We start from the raw sequence: 17,459 nt of genomic DNA, 5'->3' as shown, positions 1-17,459 counted from the left end.
TACAGGAAACTGAATTACACAAAACAATTTTGAGGATGGGTATAAAAGAGACAATACAAATAAGAATAATGTTGAGAATTGCATGTAGAAAAAAGCTAAGCTCAGTACTAAAAGCAAGTTTTCTTCTATCAAAAGTATTCAACAGTTTTTCTGTGGCTTGTGCAGAACCCAAGTCACTTTCACCATAAAACAGGAACAGAAAAAATCCCATAAAACACACGGTCAATTTCAGGAGCTTTTCCCTTCTTTATCTATTATGAAGGCAAAATATTTTAGAGAATTACTTACCTACGCAGTTACCCACCCACGGGCAGTGGTGATCAAACTTTGCTATACATCGATTGCACACACCACAATGTTTGGACCTCACTGGCTTCCGTATCTGTAATGGTTATTAATGTTTAGAACATCAAAAATCTGACATTTTTATATAGGAAAAGAATAAATTTTAATGCAAAAGAAGTATTATGTTAACTACTTAGCTTCAATTTTTAACAGTCTTAGCTAACAGACTTAGTCTGCGTATGTTTATGTTAAATAAATTATAGATTACAACCTAATTTAGATGACTTTTACACTGATTGGTTTATATAAAGGATTTTTTTTTCCCCAAAGTTCTTCTATCCCTTCCAAATACTGAGCTTTGTACAGCAAGCATTTTCATTTCAGCTTTTTAACAGTGAAAGTACAGAACGAGTTTGAGTTCCACAATTCTGTCAGTATTATTGATAACTGACACCTAAACTGTTCCAGCTTATTTTCTAAAGACAGGAATGCAATTCAACAACTGGAACTCACAATGCTAGATTACTCTCAGCAATTTTTTTAAAGCATGTGTTTTGAAAGAAATACAAAATGGAATGAAGATTAACAGAAAAGATCTGTTAAGTATTTTGAGATATACATATGTATATACACACAGATGATTTTAAGGTGCCACATTTATACCTGATTTTCCAGATTTGATTTTAAGAATATTAACATCATTCATGTTCTACATAGGTCAGAGCATTACAGTGAAATACTGACTGCCTTAATAATTAACTAGCTATCTTTCCAAAAAAACACAACACATTACATTTACTACGAATGCTTTTTTCCTTATTGTTGCAAAGGCTTTTTGTATAAGTTATTTATTGAAAATACTGCTTAAATTAAAGATAGCAAATAAATTCTGTCCCTGATATTGCATTACTAAGGCCATGCATGTGTTCAGCATAGGAAAATCTATTTTTAAAAAGTGCTGCAACTGATTAAAAAAAAAAAAGAGAAAGCAACTACCAAGCATGTGCTGCAGAATATACTGAGGTCCAGACTTCCCGTCTCTGCAAGTTCTACTATTGTCTGAAAAAAAAATAATTAGATTTTAGTATACAAACAAATGTTGATAACCACTGTTATATCTGCACATCCAACCAAGGTTGTGAGCTCCATTAAATTCAGGTACTTTCTAGATACAGTAACAATTTAAATTCATTCAAAATTGATTTTGAACCAATATAGACATTTACTTCTAAATTGGTTCTAGTTTATACTCATTCCTACTCTCTATCTAGGTTTAATTAGAGAAAAAGCAAGTTTATATTAATTTGGATACATCCTCACACTGGTTAGCACCAGTTTGACTAGATTATTGTTAAGCTTATTAAAATGAATGCAGCTGAATTTCTAAACAGGAACACAATTAAGACCTTTCATGAAGCTAGCAAGATAAACCAGTCTAAAAACCAGACTTTATTTCTAGAGCTATCCCATCAAAAACTTTAAATCTATATTCACCTCTTTTCTCAGATGCTGAAGTTTCTAGGAAGAAAAGAATAATAATGCAAACCAAACCTCTTCCAGATGTTATACTCATGGCTCAAGTGATGCACATAAATAGGTATCAGCCAAAGCATCCCTATTCCTCCACACTAAACGACAGCTCTTTTATTTTGTGCACTCCTTCAGTATCTACTTTATTGCTGGAATAGAAGTAACGTATTACTCCATTAAATGGCTTCCAACAAGTTTTAAAATTCAGCAGCTGAAATCTGTCCCACATGAGACTTGTAAATGACATTTGCAACATATGGAAAATATCCGGAAAATGTCTTTTGCCAAAGTACCCTTCCTTGATCCAGAAGGAATCTACTCAGCATAAATAGCCTAATGGCAAAGAGGTCAGTCTATTGCTCCCTTTCAAACCACGTATAGCTTATGCATCAACATGGTTTCTAACTGGAGAGGCAGTAATATAGTTCTTAATTATTAATATCGTTCTTAACATTATAGCAGTAAGATAGTTCTTAATTATTTTCTCACCACAGCAATAAAATCATCACTTCCTTCATTAGATGATGAACTCTACGATGGGTAATAGGACTGAAGCCACAGAAGTTTTCCTCCACAATACTACACTTAACTGGTCAGGAAATGTTTATGGTAATTTTTGCCTCCAAGTAGCCAGTAAAAGCTACAGTCAACAGTCCAGGGGTGAGCTTTGTCTTAAAGCTTCCCTGCTGATTTCAGGCAAACAAGGAACAACTTTCCCATTTTCTAACACTTCTTAAATAAACTCCAAAATTTGGACTACTTTTTCTCCTTGCTTGTTGTATTTCTAGTTGCTTTTGGTGCAGTATTCATCTCCACCACGGGAACCTCCTACTGAACCTGAGTTCGGTATGGTCCACAAGCAAGATCCCAAAGCTCATGAGAACAGAGCTGACCAGGAGTAGATAAAGCACTTTTAAATATAATTTTTTGTAAAACTTACAAGACAAAGACCCAGGATACTTGAGTTACTGCCACACTTTTGTGCTTTGTAAACCCTGGGTCTATTTTATGTGCTTTCAAACTATTAAGATTTGATTGTGAAAATGGGATTTTTTTTTATTTTATTAATTTACTTATTTTATGAGTAACTCAGGTTATTTTGTAACATAGAAATCCTAGATGAAAAGAGAACATGAGATATCAAAAGAATAAACATCTGAAAAATGTTGCTTACTGCAACATTTCCAAATATACTTAACTTGGTCATCTGGAATTAGAAGAATTTTTTTGGTTACTTGTTCAAAAGCTAAAGGCAAACTCAACATAAACACATTTGGAGACAAATTAAGAAAACAAGAGATAGCACTACACTGCAACCAGTGGCTTATGCCCCTGATAATAGATCATTTTACAGCTGGGTTAGCTGCAACATAAGAAATCTAAAATATTCATGATGATATTCATCTAACCGGGGAAGTTGCATTTCATATTTCCTATCCAGTTCAGCAAGGCTTTTGCACCCACACGTAACGACTTGTGCACTTAGATCAAATGAGTTGCACGTTCATGCAATTTGCTGAGTCTGAGTCCAGGTGCAGGTGCTGATTGTTCTATTTAATTTAGACCCACTGAAGGAAGAGAATTTAGTCTGGATTTTACTTTGGCAAATTTGCAATAATAGAAAGGGAATTTGCACAGCCATCTGTATATTGACCAACAAAACTCAGTAATAATCAGAGAAAAAATCGTTTAAGCAATCGCAACCATGTTTTAAAGGCTATCATATATTTATCCCTTTGTAAGGCCATAATTCCAAGTGGTTTGATGTTAATCCACACGTGTTTTCACAAGTAAGCATGAAGGGGAAGCACAAAACTCAGTTTGGTGGTACGTGAGCTTCTAGTAAACTTAGAATGAAACAAAAACTGTTTCTGCTGCTTGTATAATTTTGGCATATTCAATGCTCAGGTTAGTTGCTGTGAACAATCCATAACCAAAAGATATTAGAAATAAATAATAATAATAATAATAATTTTTAATTAGCATTAAAAAGTGTTAGAAACGTCTCAAAATCATCCATAATTTCTCTAATATTTTAAAAAACAACCACCCCAGACTGCCTGTGGTTTTGGTTGTTTTACACTTAAAATCTTCGTCAATCTAATACTTTTAGAGACAAACATAAGGAAAACTAGAGGTGCTTGAAAGTCTGGAAAGTTTTTATAGAATCAATAAGTAACACATAATCCATAATGGGTCGTATGTTTCAGTAAGGCAAAATTCTAAACCTTTACATTTGCATTTTCATCCAACTGCTTTATAACTTTTTCTGTTGAAAATCTGATTTGTAATTCTATTTTTCTACTGAGAACAATCTAAATGCAACTTTGGACCAGTAAGACTTGAACGAATATTCCAAATGGAAGAGAGAAATCTGCAAGAAAAGGGAAATTTTCAACATTTTAGACCTACTGTTATACAACAATTTACTGAAATTTCACATACTAAACAGCAAACTACTGTGACCAACTGGCAAAGGCAGCTGAAGAATACGTTTGACGGAGCTCGTGGCTTTACCTTTTTCTTTTGTTCTTCTGTGGCTTTGATGATTCCCGGATCAGATTTCCAGGATTTTCCAAAATTGTAGAAAAGTGCAACACTATTAGCAAGGAACGGAAGGTGTATAAAGAAAAAATTGAGATGTGTTTGAAGTCAAGGAATTTAAAGTTCAAAATCAAACTTCCTCTTGAGAACACCCACTAATAATTCTGAAATGAACTTAAGATGAATTTTTACAAATGCTCTGGAGTCAGTGCTCTGAATTAACAAAATTCAACACAGCTGTAAGAACTTCATTGGTATTCAATATTTTCTATTGCTCAAAATTCCAAACTTATTTTTCTTTAAATGTTGTTTTCCAAGAGACACTTCTAAAACACTTATCCTTCTAAAAATGAATAATGACAGTTCAGTTTTGTAATTATTTTTCTCTTTAAATAAATTAAATTCCATGAAATTTATCTCCTTAAAAGTATTTCCTGTTTTCACAATAAACATCTCAAAGTTCTATTTATAAGATTGTCATTTGACTGCTTCTGTCTTCACTTGCTCGAAATTCCAGTTAGATGACAAAAAGGCCCATTTCTAGCCTTTTAAGGGATTGTGCTCTGTGGCACAATGCTGCCTGGCGATCACTTTGCAACCACCACTTATCTCCAAGAAAGGTACCATCTAAAACCTGGTCCTGTCGTAAGGCAATACCCGTATTTCTCACCAACAGAAGCTATTTTTAATATACTAATACATCTAATACTTAGAAAAACACAGGACCCCGTGAACCTGGAAGTGCTTATGAAATCAACTACCATATAAAGACAGAAAAAAACCATTAGCTTTAAAATATATTTCCTGTGATGAATGATTTTCATTATAACGTGCATAGGGTTCTAACACTTGACATTTCTCAGAATGAGAACATTTCTTAGCAGTGATGCCAGAAAAGCAAATACTTCAGATACACCTCTTCCACTAAAATGGGAAAATCAGAGTATTTGCTCTGTCTGATAAACCTGTAAAGGACCTGGCCAACACTAAAGATACCTTACAGCTGCCAGTCATACCTGCAAAGAGATGCCGTATTTGACAAAGCTTTGATGGGAGAAGACTTTAAAGAATTATCTGTGCAAAAAGGACACTTTTCTTACTGTGTCACAGATCACTGCACACTCAAACTACGTTATTATTCTGAGTCATGTCAGTGACTATTCCTCTCTACTTTGGGAGTCATTAAGACTTCTGTAATTAAAGCTTAATATGGATGTGTTTGTGCTACAAAACTGTATACAAGCATTATCTGTTAAAAAACTTAAAAATATCATGCAAAAATCTGTATGGAAATGGCACAGAACACTTTAAAAACAACAGAACAAAAACATTTTTGCAAGCTTTGAGAAAAACTGGATTTTGAAACTAGAATAGATGCTCAAATATATTCTACTATGTATCTAAAAATCTATTATCTTCTGTTTGTATTATTGGAAAAATGTTTAAGAAAGGCATTAAACAGTGTGAAGAAAAAGATCATATAAACCATTTGTAAATAAACCTACGTGGCATAGATATAAGCAAATATTAACTAAAAAAAAATAGAAGTTCTGAGGAATAACAGTAAGCCTCTCAAATCTTTCTGGACCACTCTCACGGTGTGAAAGAACTCTGAATTATCAGTAAATGCAACCAAGGCCTTTTTGGGACTTCTGAAATCACCTTCTGGGCTGCAAGCACACACTGCTGGCTCACGTTCGAGCTTTCTGTCCACCAGAACCCCCAAGTCCCTCTCTGCAGGGCTGCTCTCAGTAAACTCTTCTCATTGAGGCACAGAGTTGAGGCTTACAGTTCTGTAGATCCCCGGTCCTCCTTTCTACCATTTTTTTAAATGGGTGTGACGTTTCCCTTTTTCCAGTCACCAGTGCTAAGAACAAAGTCCAATTGTTACTGTAAGTGCATCCCAAAATACTTTTGTTTCCCTTCTCCATTGAGGGGAGATATTGGCTATAAGTTTCCAATAAAAATATTGACAAATTAGGTTAAGATTACAATAACATACATTATATAGTAGAATGTTGTTATTGACTTCTTAAAGGCTAATCTTTCCTCTAACAAGCTGTTTCCAGCAAGTTTGTAATAGGGGGAAAAAAAGAAAAAAGCAGCGATACTACAAACTGAACACTCACAGTTCTATTTCATACATTACAGATGAAAAGCTCTGACTGCAGAATTTATACAATCTAATTTCTTCCTCTTTTTCTTCTAAAACTACCTGCTGCCAAGAGTAAGCTGGTTCAACTTATTTTTATAGCTTTAGAGAAATTAAATTTTCTTTGCTATATTTACATTATCATTGGTGTTCTTGCCACAACAGTGATTTTTTTCCTTTAACAATACCCTAATCAGACATCTGCTACAAACAATAAAGGCAAAACTGAAAAAAAAAATTATGGACCATTCCTTAATTACTATACGTCATGTCTAGACTTTTAAAGAAGATAGGAGAAAATACAATTTATTTTCTATCCAATAAAACAGTTTTGAAACCTTAAGGTTATAGTTTTTTTCTGTTTTTACTGGCTAAACTTTGGACAATACGTGATCAAGAAGCTGTCTATGGATCCAAACCACCGGAGCAGAAATTCAGTACACAGAATTTTTCTACATGTGCCCTTCCCACTTTTTACTCTATAAAATACATGGAGAGCCTAAGAGACTCCCTACAGAGTCTACGTTTTGCCTTTTACTGTGGTGTTCTGAGATGAGTGCTATACTGACCATCTAAACTGTGGCAGGTAAGTACCACAGACGGGAGACGTTGAGAGTCCATATGAAAAAATATATCTACATATAGGCAAGCAATAACTACATATGTGAGGAAGACAAAAAAACAGCATTTTTCATCAGTACCTTAAAAATACGTTTTGTTTTGCCTTTTTTTTCTATTTTTTTTTTCCGGAGGTTTGAATCAAAGCTGGGGAGAAGGGATAAAAACCATCCAGACTTCAAAGGAGAAAGAAACGTTAGATTTGTATTTTCTATGACATTTCTAGCATCTAGTGTGAACAAAACTCCAATTGTGAGATTCACCTCACTTACTTTAAATCATTTTGTATGCCTTCAGACACTACATAAAGAAAAATCCACTTCCCAGCTTCAGCACTAAGATGTTCAAGTCAGACAAGCAGTGCCATGCAATTATTTTTTTTAATTATGAATTCCCCTCTGATATTTACTTTCAAAGAGATCTTTGCAACTTGTATCATAGACATCTCTCAAAACTCTCCATACATAACAAAACCCGTGTAGCTTAGCATTAGCTACAGAGGAGGGAATTGGTTCTCCAGAGACAGTGCCTCATTTGTCCTAACATCCTCATTTACAACTAGGCAAAGGAAACCACATTACCATATTAATGGCTGCAAAAAGCATGATACAGCATTTACCTTTGGCACCATCACCAATCTGCTGTCTTTTATGAGGCTTCCCTGGTTTTCACTGTGAGGGGCAAGGCAGAAACAAGCATGAAATGTTTCCTACTTTTAGTCTCAATCAGCATCCTTTAATTATAAGAACAACAGGCTGAAAATTATTCCAGGAAACCACTTGGAATCAAGAGACTCTCTCATTAGAAAGAAAGAAAAACAAACAAGCGATCCCCACCCCACCCCAAACCCCACGAGTGATGCAAACACGTGATCAGGTAATTTTTTTATCCTGACTTGCAGCCTATTTATAACGGCCCAAACAAATGCTGATTCCTGGTATCACAGCTACACACCCTGCAACAAACTCTGAAACCAAGCCAAAGCACACATTATAAACCAAGATATGCTCTTCCACTCGCTACTAAGCCAGTAATAAAGTCCTTTTCTCCTAAAGAGCAAGATCTGCAGCTAACACAAGATGTCAGATCAATACCGGCTAATGAATCTGCCAATTCATAACAGCTGTACATCTGGATCCGAGCCTACAGGTAGGCAACAGAAGACAGGTACACGAGAGGTCTCATTTTGATAGGTATTTATTAGACTATACTCATTTTTTTTTTTACCAACAAAAGATCTGCAAAGGCTCTCCACCTCACCTCCATCCTCTATTTATAAAGAAAAACCCTTTAGTTTCCAAAAAGTAATTGAACTCACTACCATCTCCTCCACCCCAGAAATGTTTACTTTTTAGTTAGAAAAAATATTTTGACAAGGGAACGTAAGTCATGGACAGCTGGAACTGGGGTTTGGATTTTTTTCCCCTGGTTTTAGTTCCTCTAGAAACAAAGCCACTGCCTTCTTTCCTTCTCCATGCAAGACTTTCTGTTGTTTTCCTGGCGGCAACCTTTAAATTTTGACACTGTCTGCTTTGTTTTTACTGCTTAACTGTACCAACTGGCTTGTTACTGTCTTTAAAACATTATGCTACTGTAACAGCTTTGTGAAAGCATGGAAATCATCATGAATTCTCTTACAACCAGTTTTAAAAACTACCATTTCTTTCACTAATTGAAAAAACGTGCAGTACTTGTTTTCCTTCACCTAAATACCACTAATAAATGAAGTGTATTTGTCATAATGTAAAGGTAACTGATAAAGCATCAGTCAACAATAAATTATTAACATACAGACCATTTGGTTTCTATCTCCTTACCTTAGCTTTGCAAGTGGTATGCCATGACAAAAAAGCATAAATATTGAAAACTACATACTCACAATTGCATCAAATGGAAGGGGTAGAACAACAACAACAATTATCCTATGAATATTTTGCGTTACAGTACACCCTAACACCTTAGAAAAACAGAGCAGCAAAAGAACCTCTGACACAACAGGATCTATTTGTTCAGCTGTAACTGAAAAGATTGTATGAACAACTGAGATATTAACTCAGTGTATGTGCCCTGAACTTTTACAGGACACAAGAGAACATACTACCTGTAAATGCTAAAAGAACAGAATGAAATGTTAAATTCTACTCCATTTATTATTTGAAAGTGTACTTTCAACTGTTTTTTCCCCTTTAAAAATAAAAATCAATTAAAACATAATGATTCAGTGTGCGGGATTTTTATTATTATTATTTACTCCTGCTTTGGAAACAGTAGAAGATTACGATACACTACAAGAGCAAGACATAACTATCCTTTGTTATGCACAAAAAAAGCAGAAGGGAAGCATGGGAACACAGATTCATACATAAATACCCAGCTCACACATTTCTCATTCCCATCAAGAACAGTATTTCTCTTTTAACAAATAAATTAGTCTTAGAAACCGCAGGGAAAAATCCAATCCAACTGAAACATTCACATAATTAAGTACATTAGATTCATATAAACTATTTCAATTTACTTTCAAGATTGGTCTTTTGAAAGACATACCGTTAGGTCTTCTAACTTACAGAAGGCCTTATTTTCCACGTGACCACCCTGAAATTCAAGAAAATGTGCTGCTAATCGTCAGTTTTTTATGTTCTTTACGATACACTGCCCTGTTCTGCCTCATTAGGCTTAAATCCAGAAGACTAGATGATCTTTCAGATGCCCTAAACATATCTATATGAAAAGAGAATTCTTAACAAATACTTGAACATTAAATGTATCACTTGGATCAGTAAAGACTCACATTACTTATAATATTACACTTAAAGTTCCAGTATGGCATTCCTTGACAATTGTTTCAAGTTAGTGCTTTTTTCCTGAGCAAGATATTGTCAGCATTCAGGAAAACTACCAGGACAAGTTTCATTACATCAGCATTACAGAGTATAAAGTAGTAGTACTCTGGTCTGCTGTAAGTAATCATATAAAGCTGTAAAAATACAAGAATCCTTTCCCCAACCACAATACTGTGCCTCATGCTATAAAAATAGAGCAGGCATGCAATTTCTTTTTTTTCCAATAAAGCTACAGGGCAATTTTCCAGAAGAAGAAGAATGAATTTGGAATCTTATTACAAAGACTTCCAATTTAAAATCATCAATTAAAGGAAGATGGCCTCAAGTAATGTCATTAAAGCTGCTTGTCACACAGAATTGTGTCAGCTCTAATGAAAGCAATCAGTAGGAACTGAAGTTTTAAACTACTACTACTTCTGCGTGCAAAAAGACTGTTGCAAAGGTGGTTTTTTTTGTGACATCTACCCTAAGTTACAAAAGCAGCACAGTATTTTATTGATGTTCTGAAGTCAGACTTTTATATTAATGTAATTTATTGTCTATGCTGACTACTTCTAGTGGACAATAAACATTATCCTGTGACATAAACTTCAAATTACATTAATCAGGACAGCTACCAGAAATAAAAATCTGAGTAAGTTGGTACATAGGAAATACATATATTTTCATATGAATATGGAAGAACTGCAAGCCTCAGGGGAAAAAAAAAAAAAAATCTCACAATTTGCTAGCATTAAGGCACAGCTTTTTACATCAAGATAGAGGCTATCAGCATGCTGTGCTGGCTGTGGCAGCCATTTTAATATGGTCAAGGACTACAACTTAAACACATACTTAGATTTGGTTCAAGATAACGTTGCATTAGCACAAGAAAGCATTTCACAGCAGCTCAGTATTTGCTACCCAAAACATGCAGTAGTGTTAACAAACACGAGTTCCTAAAGAAAACCTATAAGGCTTGGAGCACAAGGATTCAGTAAAGCAACTTCAGTCTAATGGCATGACATATTTTGACAGTATCTACTCTGTTCTTCAAGAAATGGAAAAGTATACCTCCACTTTTAACCACTGCTTTTTTTTAAAATACGTTTTTGTTATTTATATTGTATTCACGTTCCTCATTCTGCACTTATCAGTAAGTTAAATTGAAAAAAACAGAGAAAATCAGACCAGAAAGAGATTGGTAGTAGTATCAGCCTTTCTAAATGCCTATTTCAAGACATGTTCATGTTAGTATGGATAGAAATATTTTCTGTACTTAACAGATACTAGATTTTCTTGTTAAAAAAAAAAAAGTATGCAATAGCAGTCATCTCATGATATATTAAGAAAGCTATTATTCACAGCAGCACCTTTACAAACACAGTAGCCCAAGGCAGCATGTAAACAGGATCTCCTCTCTGTTCGCAGCCCAAAAACATGAGGCTCATTTAGCTGAGATTGGAGAACATATTAAGAAGATGATAAAAGGGGTGCTACTACCTTATTTCATAGTATAATTCCTCTGAAACAGAAAAACTATTTCCAGAAAAGTCAAGCTAATACCCATTATAATATATTGTGATGGGTACTAATTTATTAAGTTCATTTCAACTACTTGCAGCTGCAAGAACTACATTAAACATTTAAGAAAACATTAAATCTCTAGTCGGTTTGGAAGTTATTGTAATTACAATACTCAAGTCGTTTAAAAATTTAAATCTATTTCCTTAAGGGGGATAACTGATATCTTTCAGTGAACCCTGAATCAATTTCTACCCCCAGCAGTATGTAGGGTTTATATGTAGGCAGACAGTCAAAAACATAAACCATGGGTGTATGCAGAGTCTCTATAATCTAGTGTTGTTAATACATTCATCTTCAAAGACTGAAAATACAGTTAACTTAAACTTATCTACAGTGTGTATGGAATAGAATTCGCAAAATCTTCAAGAACTACCTACAAAGCTAACTCCACTAGAATTATTACATATCATGAAACTACCTACTGCTTTTCAGAAAATTAAAATTTGTCAGCATACAGCCACAGCACACTTTACAGACTTGCTTACATTTCCCCACTGAAGAAACTGGTAAAACACAGGAGATTTTGCTGACTGCCTCCTCTTACTTACTGAAGCAAAGCAATAATATGCACATTTTTAAAGTAATAATTACCATCAAGACAGAATGTTTTTATTAGTGACAGCTTTTTAAAATTTTAATTAGTTTACTTACTCTTATATGTAGGATGATTCTGGGTATTACCTCATACTACTAACATGAAAGAAATATTACTGTACACAAAAAAGGATATCATTCCAAAACCAGAAGAACCACGTCACATACATCCAGAATTTTGTTGCCAAGTATATTCCAAGAGGCAATGCACTGTGCATAGAGTGATCAAAGAATGACCTGTAAAGCAGGAACAATGTCACATAAATTTGAACTTATAAAGCATAAATCCTAAACTACAGCTTCTGAAAAAACAATTCCTAGTATACTATGTACTACTATATGGGATACTGCAAAATATGTCACAAAAACACTCTTCACTTTTATGTTCAAAGTTCAGTTTTCAACCTGTCCAGATGAGTGGGCACGAGTAGAATGTGTTTAATTAAAATTTATACATTCACTTTTGAAGTTCTATCCCAGAAAAATGAGATAAACGCAATCTGTATATCTTGAGAAATGTGCTTTACAGAAAATAAGACATTAATAGCTGAATTAAAAAAACCTGTCTTTATAAAAACTGATCTTTTCTATATAATCTCACAATGTTTCCTGATCTAATAAAAAAAAAAAAAACACCTTTGCTATATACTTTAAAAAAATGTTCCATCCTCTCAACAGGAAAAAAAAAAAAGTATTCAGTTTGATTGTTTTGAAATTGTTCATTATATCAGAAAACCCATGTTTTTTCCTGATTGCTATTTTTATACTCAGTGAACCATTGTACTTTTAATAAGTCACAAGCCAATAGCACCACAGCAGTCAAAACCTGGACAAGAAATGTAGAATGCTTACATATTTAGCTACAACTACACTGACAACAGGTACACACCTATGAGATTCCTAACCTACAGCACGGATAGCAGTTGCAAACTATATTTACACAAGAGATTCTAAGGTATTTAGGAAACTCATACAATGGAAATTACATGTTAAAATTACTTCAGTAAGAAAAAGGCTTAAGAGACCTTGGTATTATCAGCCTACGTGTTTGAAATATTTCTGATTCCTGAATCTTCTGCTTCTGTTACCGTTGCCAACAGAAAGTCAGAGGAAAAACAGACGATCTCCCACATCACTAGATTTGCCAGGTTCCAAAATTGAATGTTAATTCTTTAATGTAAAAAATAAGCCAATCGAGTTCTTTTCACCTTCTTACACTCTTGCATTTTAAAGAATATTCTGCACAGAATCTGAACTCAGTTGGGACAAACTAGGTTACTGACTAGGTAACTCCATATTCAAGAAAAAGTTGCTGAACATATCACACTCTAAACTGCTCAACTCCTTGAAATAAAACTTCTTTCAAAACCTGTTTACACATCCTTACATTGAAGCTTTTCACTTTTTGTCCTGATAGTGCCTCAGGGCTGCCATGGACTAACGTGTGCATTGAATAGTTTTCATTTTACTCCATTACTCCCTTACAGTAACTTTCATTCCTCTACTGGAAGCTTCTTAGGTATTTTGAGAAAATCCTGTAAGGCAGATGAGCTACGATGGTAAATAATATGCAAATATAAATTTCAATACACAGTGGTTATTCAGCAATACCCATTCTTTCAGTGATTTATATTTAATTTTTTTGTGAACAGAGTAGGGAAGAAAGCAGAGCTAAGCAGATTATTAAAATTTGAAAGGGAAAGGAAATACTACTAGAATAATAGCAAAAATTTCATTCAAATCTCAACCTAGAAATAGGTTTTGAATTGTTTTTCACCAATTAAACATTAAGCAAAGGATGAGAGAAATAATGTTAATCCTGAACTAGTGCAAGGTAGGTCAAAAATATAAAACTTGAAGAAACATATATCTTGAGAAACTTGAAATCTTATCCTTGCCAGTAGGAGGTGCAGTTGAGGATTTGCATTGCCAAGTAAACTAGCTGTGGGAAGAGGTCAGTAGATTGTACAGCCTCAGAGGTGACAAAAAGACTGAGATTATCACAAAGATCCTGCAGAGGCTAGAGCCTGATGACCACACCTCCCCAGGTGTATTAAGATCACTTAGATTCTGTGAATTTGATTTACAGAGCAGAAATATATTCTTTTCTTCTAAACAGAAAGGAAAGAAGAGGAACTGGCTCTAACAAACATGACATTCAATGCCAGAAGAGCATTAAGTTCCTAAGTATGATGATATAATAGGTTTTTCTATACATGCCACACATAATGAAGAGAAGCAAAGCACTGATGAAATAGTCTAAGGATCTTGAAAATACACTGAAGTACACCTGTGTGTGTGTGCATTCGTATGTACATTTACAGTTATTTAAAGAAATCACGAAAACATCTGAAGTTCTTTATGATCAGGTAACAAAGCAACATTATAAGAAAGCAGCCTTTTTCTTTAGTCATCCCTTTCCACAAAAACAGAAGCTACAAATCCTACATGACTATTTCTCTCTGTAAGTCTCTTTAGATACCATTTGGGTATTTAAATTCTAAACCCATGGGTTTTAATTTTAATTTTTATTTTTTTACTTGCACATCCTTCTTCTATCCCTTTCTGGTAGCTTTTCCCTTGACTGTTTTCTACAAAATTCACACTGATAATGCTTTGTAGGCAGACATTCAGCACCCTCCTCTGGAGAACAACTGAATTTCTGTTCTGCTGTTAGCTTCTACTAGCTCAATGGCATTCAACCAAGATAACTCCATGTCTATCTGCAAGACAACTGAGCACTCCAAGAGCAAAGCTGCACAAGAACTTTCCCAGAAATAGTTCTTACAACAAGAAAAAAAAAAAGTTGCATGTCCAAAAACTGCATAAAAATAGAAATTTCAGATTATTTATCCAATAAATATGATGCCAACAAAACACTTCTTGAGTGCATGCTAAGCAGACAGTGTCCTGGTGAAACACTTACTTTGAAAGAAACTGCACCATAGCCCAAACGCCACCATACATCAGCCCTTTAATGAGCCAAGAATCAATGTCTAGGTCTGCTATGAACCCAACCAGCCAAATAACTAGGAAAGGAGTTCCCAGCATCACCTTCTGACGGAATTCCTATATAGAAACAAATATCAGTAAGCAATTCTGCTTTTAGGAACAGGTTGTATAACAATATTATATAGTAAAAAGGACAGTCACAAAAACTTGTATAATTTTTCAGGAAGTTTGACATACAGGAAGGAATAGTCACGATTTTTTGTCATTTCCTATATTTATATATCTCCAGTGTCTGTGCAAGAAAAAAATCATCTTCCTAAAATTCTGTAACAAATTAGTAATTTTCTTTAGAAGAACTCTCTTTTAGATACTTTGGTATTAATCCAGAATAAAGGCAATAGTAGTTCTTTTTTAAAAAAACATTGTGAAGTGCATAAATGACTATATAAATCAGGATAACCTCAGCAAACATTAACAAATGAAGTGACGTAAGTAATAGATTAAGTCATACTGAAGAGTATACGAAGAAAGATAGGACCTGTTTTGCCTCATATTACATAGGTACAATTCCTGATCAAGGCACTTTGAACTCTTTCTGGATACTGAAAGCACAGTCACAGTGCACATAATGCAATGCACAAATCACTTAAAGGCCATACTCGTTGCATTCTTATATGGCAATACAGTTAAAAAAATAATCAAGATGCAATGTATCTTTAAATCAAGAAATAATTACAAATCAATGACAGCAACACTTAATATCCAGCACAATACTCTCATTGGTAAGAAAACATTAATGCTATGTAAGTCCTCAGTACCACAGGCAAACGGTTTTTCATGCTAGAGCAACACATTACCCTTTATATCCTTATTTCTTGTCTCCTCCTATCTGCAGTATTAGATATTAACCTGAGAGCATGAAGGCCTCCACGTCAGAGATTCTTATGACATTATGATACTGCCAAGACTGACTGCTTTTGGCATTGAACAGAAAATAGTACATAATAGGGAGTAGAGTTCAGGCTATCTAAAACTCTCTCTTCCTTCAGATATTTGAGAATCAGCTTTGTAATAATCTTGGCTATGCCCAACACTACCACTGCTTGGTACTTTCTTAACAATTAGGCAGCAAAATAGCTATAGGTAATTGTGGAGGTTTATGGTTTTCTTTCCTCCTGCCTTCAATAAAGTTGTGGGTGTTTTGTTGTTGTTGTTTATTTTGGTGTGTTGTTGTTTTTTTTTTTAATTTATTTTGAAATTACTTTTGTCATAAAAAATGATGTTTCCTAAGACTAAAATGTGGGGAATGCACAGTGTGGAATTGCTTACCTTAAACAAACAAGACCCCTCTCCCACCAACATCAGCAGTAACACTGATTTACATAAGTGTTATACTACTTCTCACCTTATCAGCTTTTAGTTTTCTCAGAAAGGATGGACTGTCATATCCCTTAGCCTGTCTTGCTTCCTGTAGGTGATTGATCATCCAAACGTTTTTCCTCTGTTTTGCTAGATCAAGTGGTGATTCTCCCTGCCAGGAGTATAAAAGCGGGAAAAATCTAATTTAAAAATAAAATGCATTCAGGGAAATATATTTAAAATCAGATTAAGCTAGATTCTGGCTTTTTTATTCCTTTGCAGCTTACTTGACACCAATCATCCTTCATTCCTTTTGGTCTTTTTCACACTCCCATAACTACACAAGTGGACAAATACAGAATTAAGGTGTGACGCTGATGTATGTCTTGACGTAGCAATAATCATTGCCTTTGGCGTAACACATCTGTGCTCCACTTTTCTATACACAGTCCACTAGCCTGTAAATGAAAGACTGTGCTTCCCCCTTGGCTATTGACAGGCAGCAGAAATCAAGCAAAGAAAAAGAACTCGTGACCCACTGGATCATGGAAACTCTCCCAGTCTAAAGCCTGACTTCGGTTAATTCTCTGCTTTCTTGGCAGAGAGAAGTTACTAATATCACGGAATGCTTCTGATTGCTTGCGTTCAACTTATTCCAAAACTCCGAATTTTTATGCTTGGCTTGCGCTTCACATACTTTGGGTGCAAAGCCAGCAATGGTCCATGCTTTCGCATTCCCTACACTGAGAGGACTGACAGACAAAGCAAAAAGAGAGAGAGATACAGGGGCCAAAGGTGCCTACCGATCTGATTTGAATTTATTGCTTTCTAAACTTTTAGGAAGAGAGCTAAACGAAAGTTACTGACTAGGTCTAAAATTACAGAGGAGGCAAGAGACAACCAATTGCAGGTACCTCCAGCTTCAGTTTTGCATTTGACTCCTCCTCTCTTCTACTGGAGTTAAATCCCCTCCTAAACAAACCATTCATGGAGGCTTGAAAAATGGCTGAATCCTC

At 34.7% G+C, this 17,459-nt stretch overlaps 1 protein-coding gene across 1 annotated transcript in view; it reads right to left on the bottom strand.

Annotated features, from left to right (window-relative positions):
• The window catches only part of ZDHHC17 (zDHHC palmitoyltransferase 17), an 80,562-nt gene that overhangs the window by 11,272 nt on the left and 51,831 nt on the right, over positions 1 to 17,459 (bottom strand). The window contains exons 8-13 of the mRNA XM_083819360.1: positions 16,490 to 16,615; positions 15,059 to 15,201; positions 12,269 to 12,369; positions 4,333 to 4,457; positions 1,282 to 1,344; positions 289 to 382 (exon numbers count right to left, since the gene is read on the bottom strand). Coding sequence (XP_083675486.1) covers positions 289 to 382; positions 1,282 to 1,344; positions 4,333 to 4,457; positions 12,269 to 12,369; positions 15,059 to 15,201; positions 16,490 to 16,615 — 652 coding nt within the window. The remainder of the gene's footprint in view (positions 1 to 288; positions 383 to 1,281; positions 1,345 to 4,332; positions 4,458 to 12,268; positions 12,370 to 15,058; positions 15,202 to 16,489; positions 16,616 to 17,459) is intronic.

Source organism: Anser anser, assembly GCF_964211835.1.
Source record: "Anser anser genome assembly, chromosome: 1".
Taxonomy (NCBI): Eukaryota; Metazoa; Chordata; class Aves; order Anseriformes; family Anatidae; genus Anser; species Anser anser.
The sequence above is the reverse complement of the archived record's forward strand: the minus strand, read 5'-3'. Positions and strand labels throughout refer to the sequence as shown.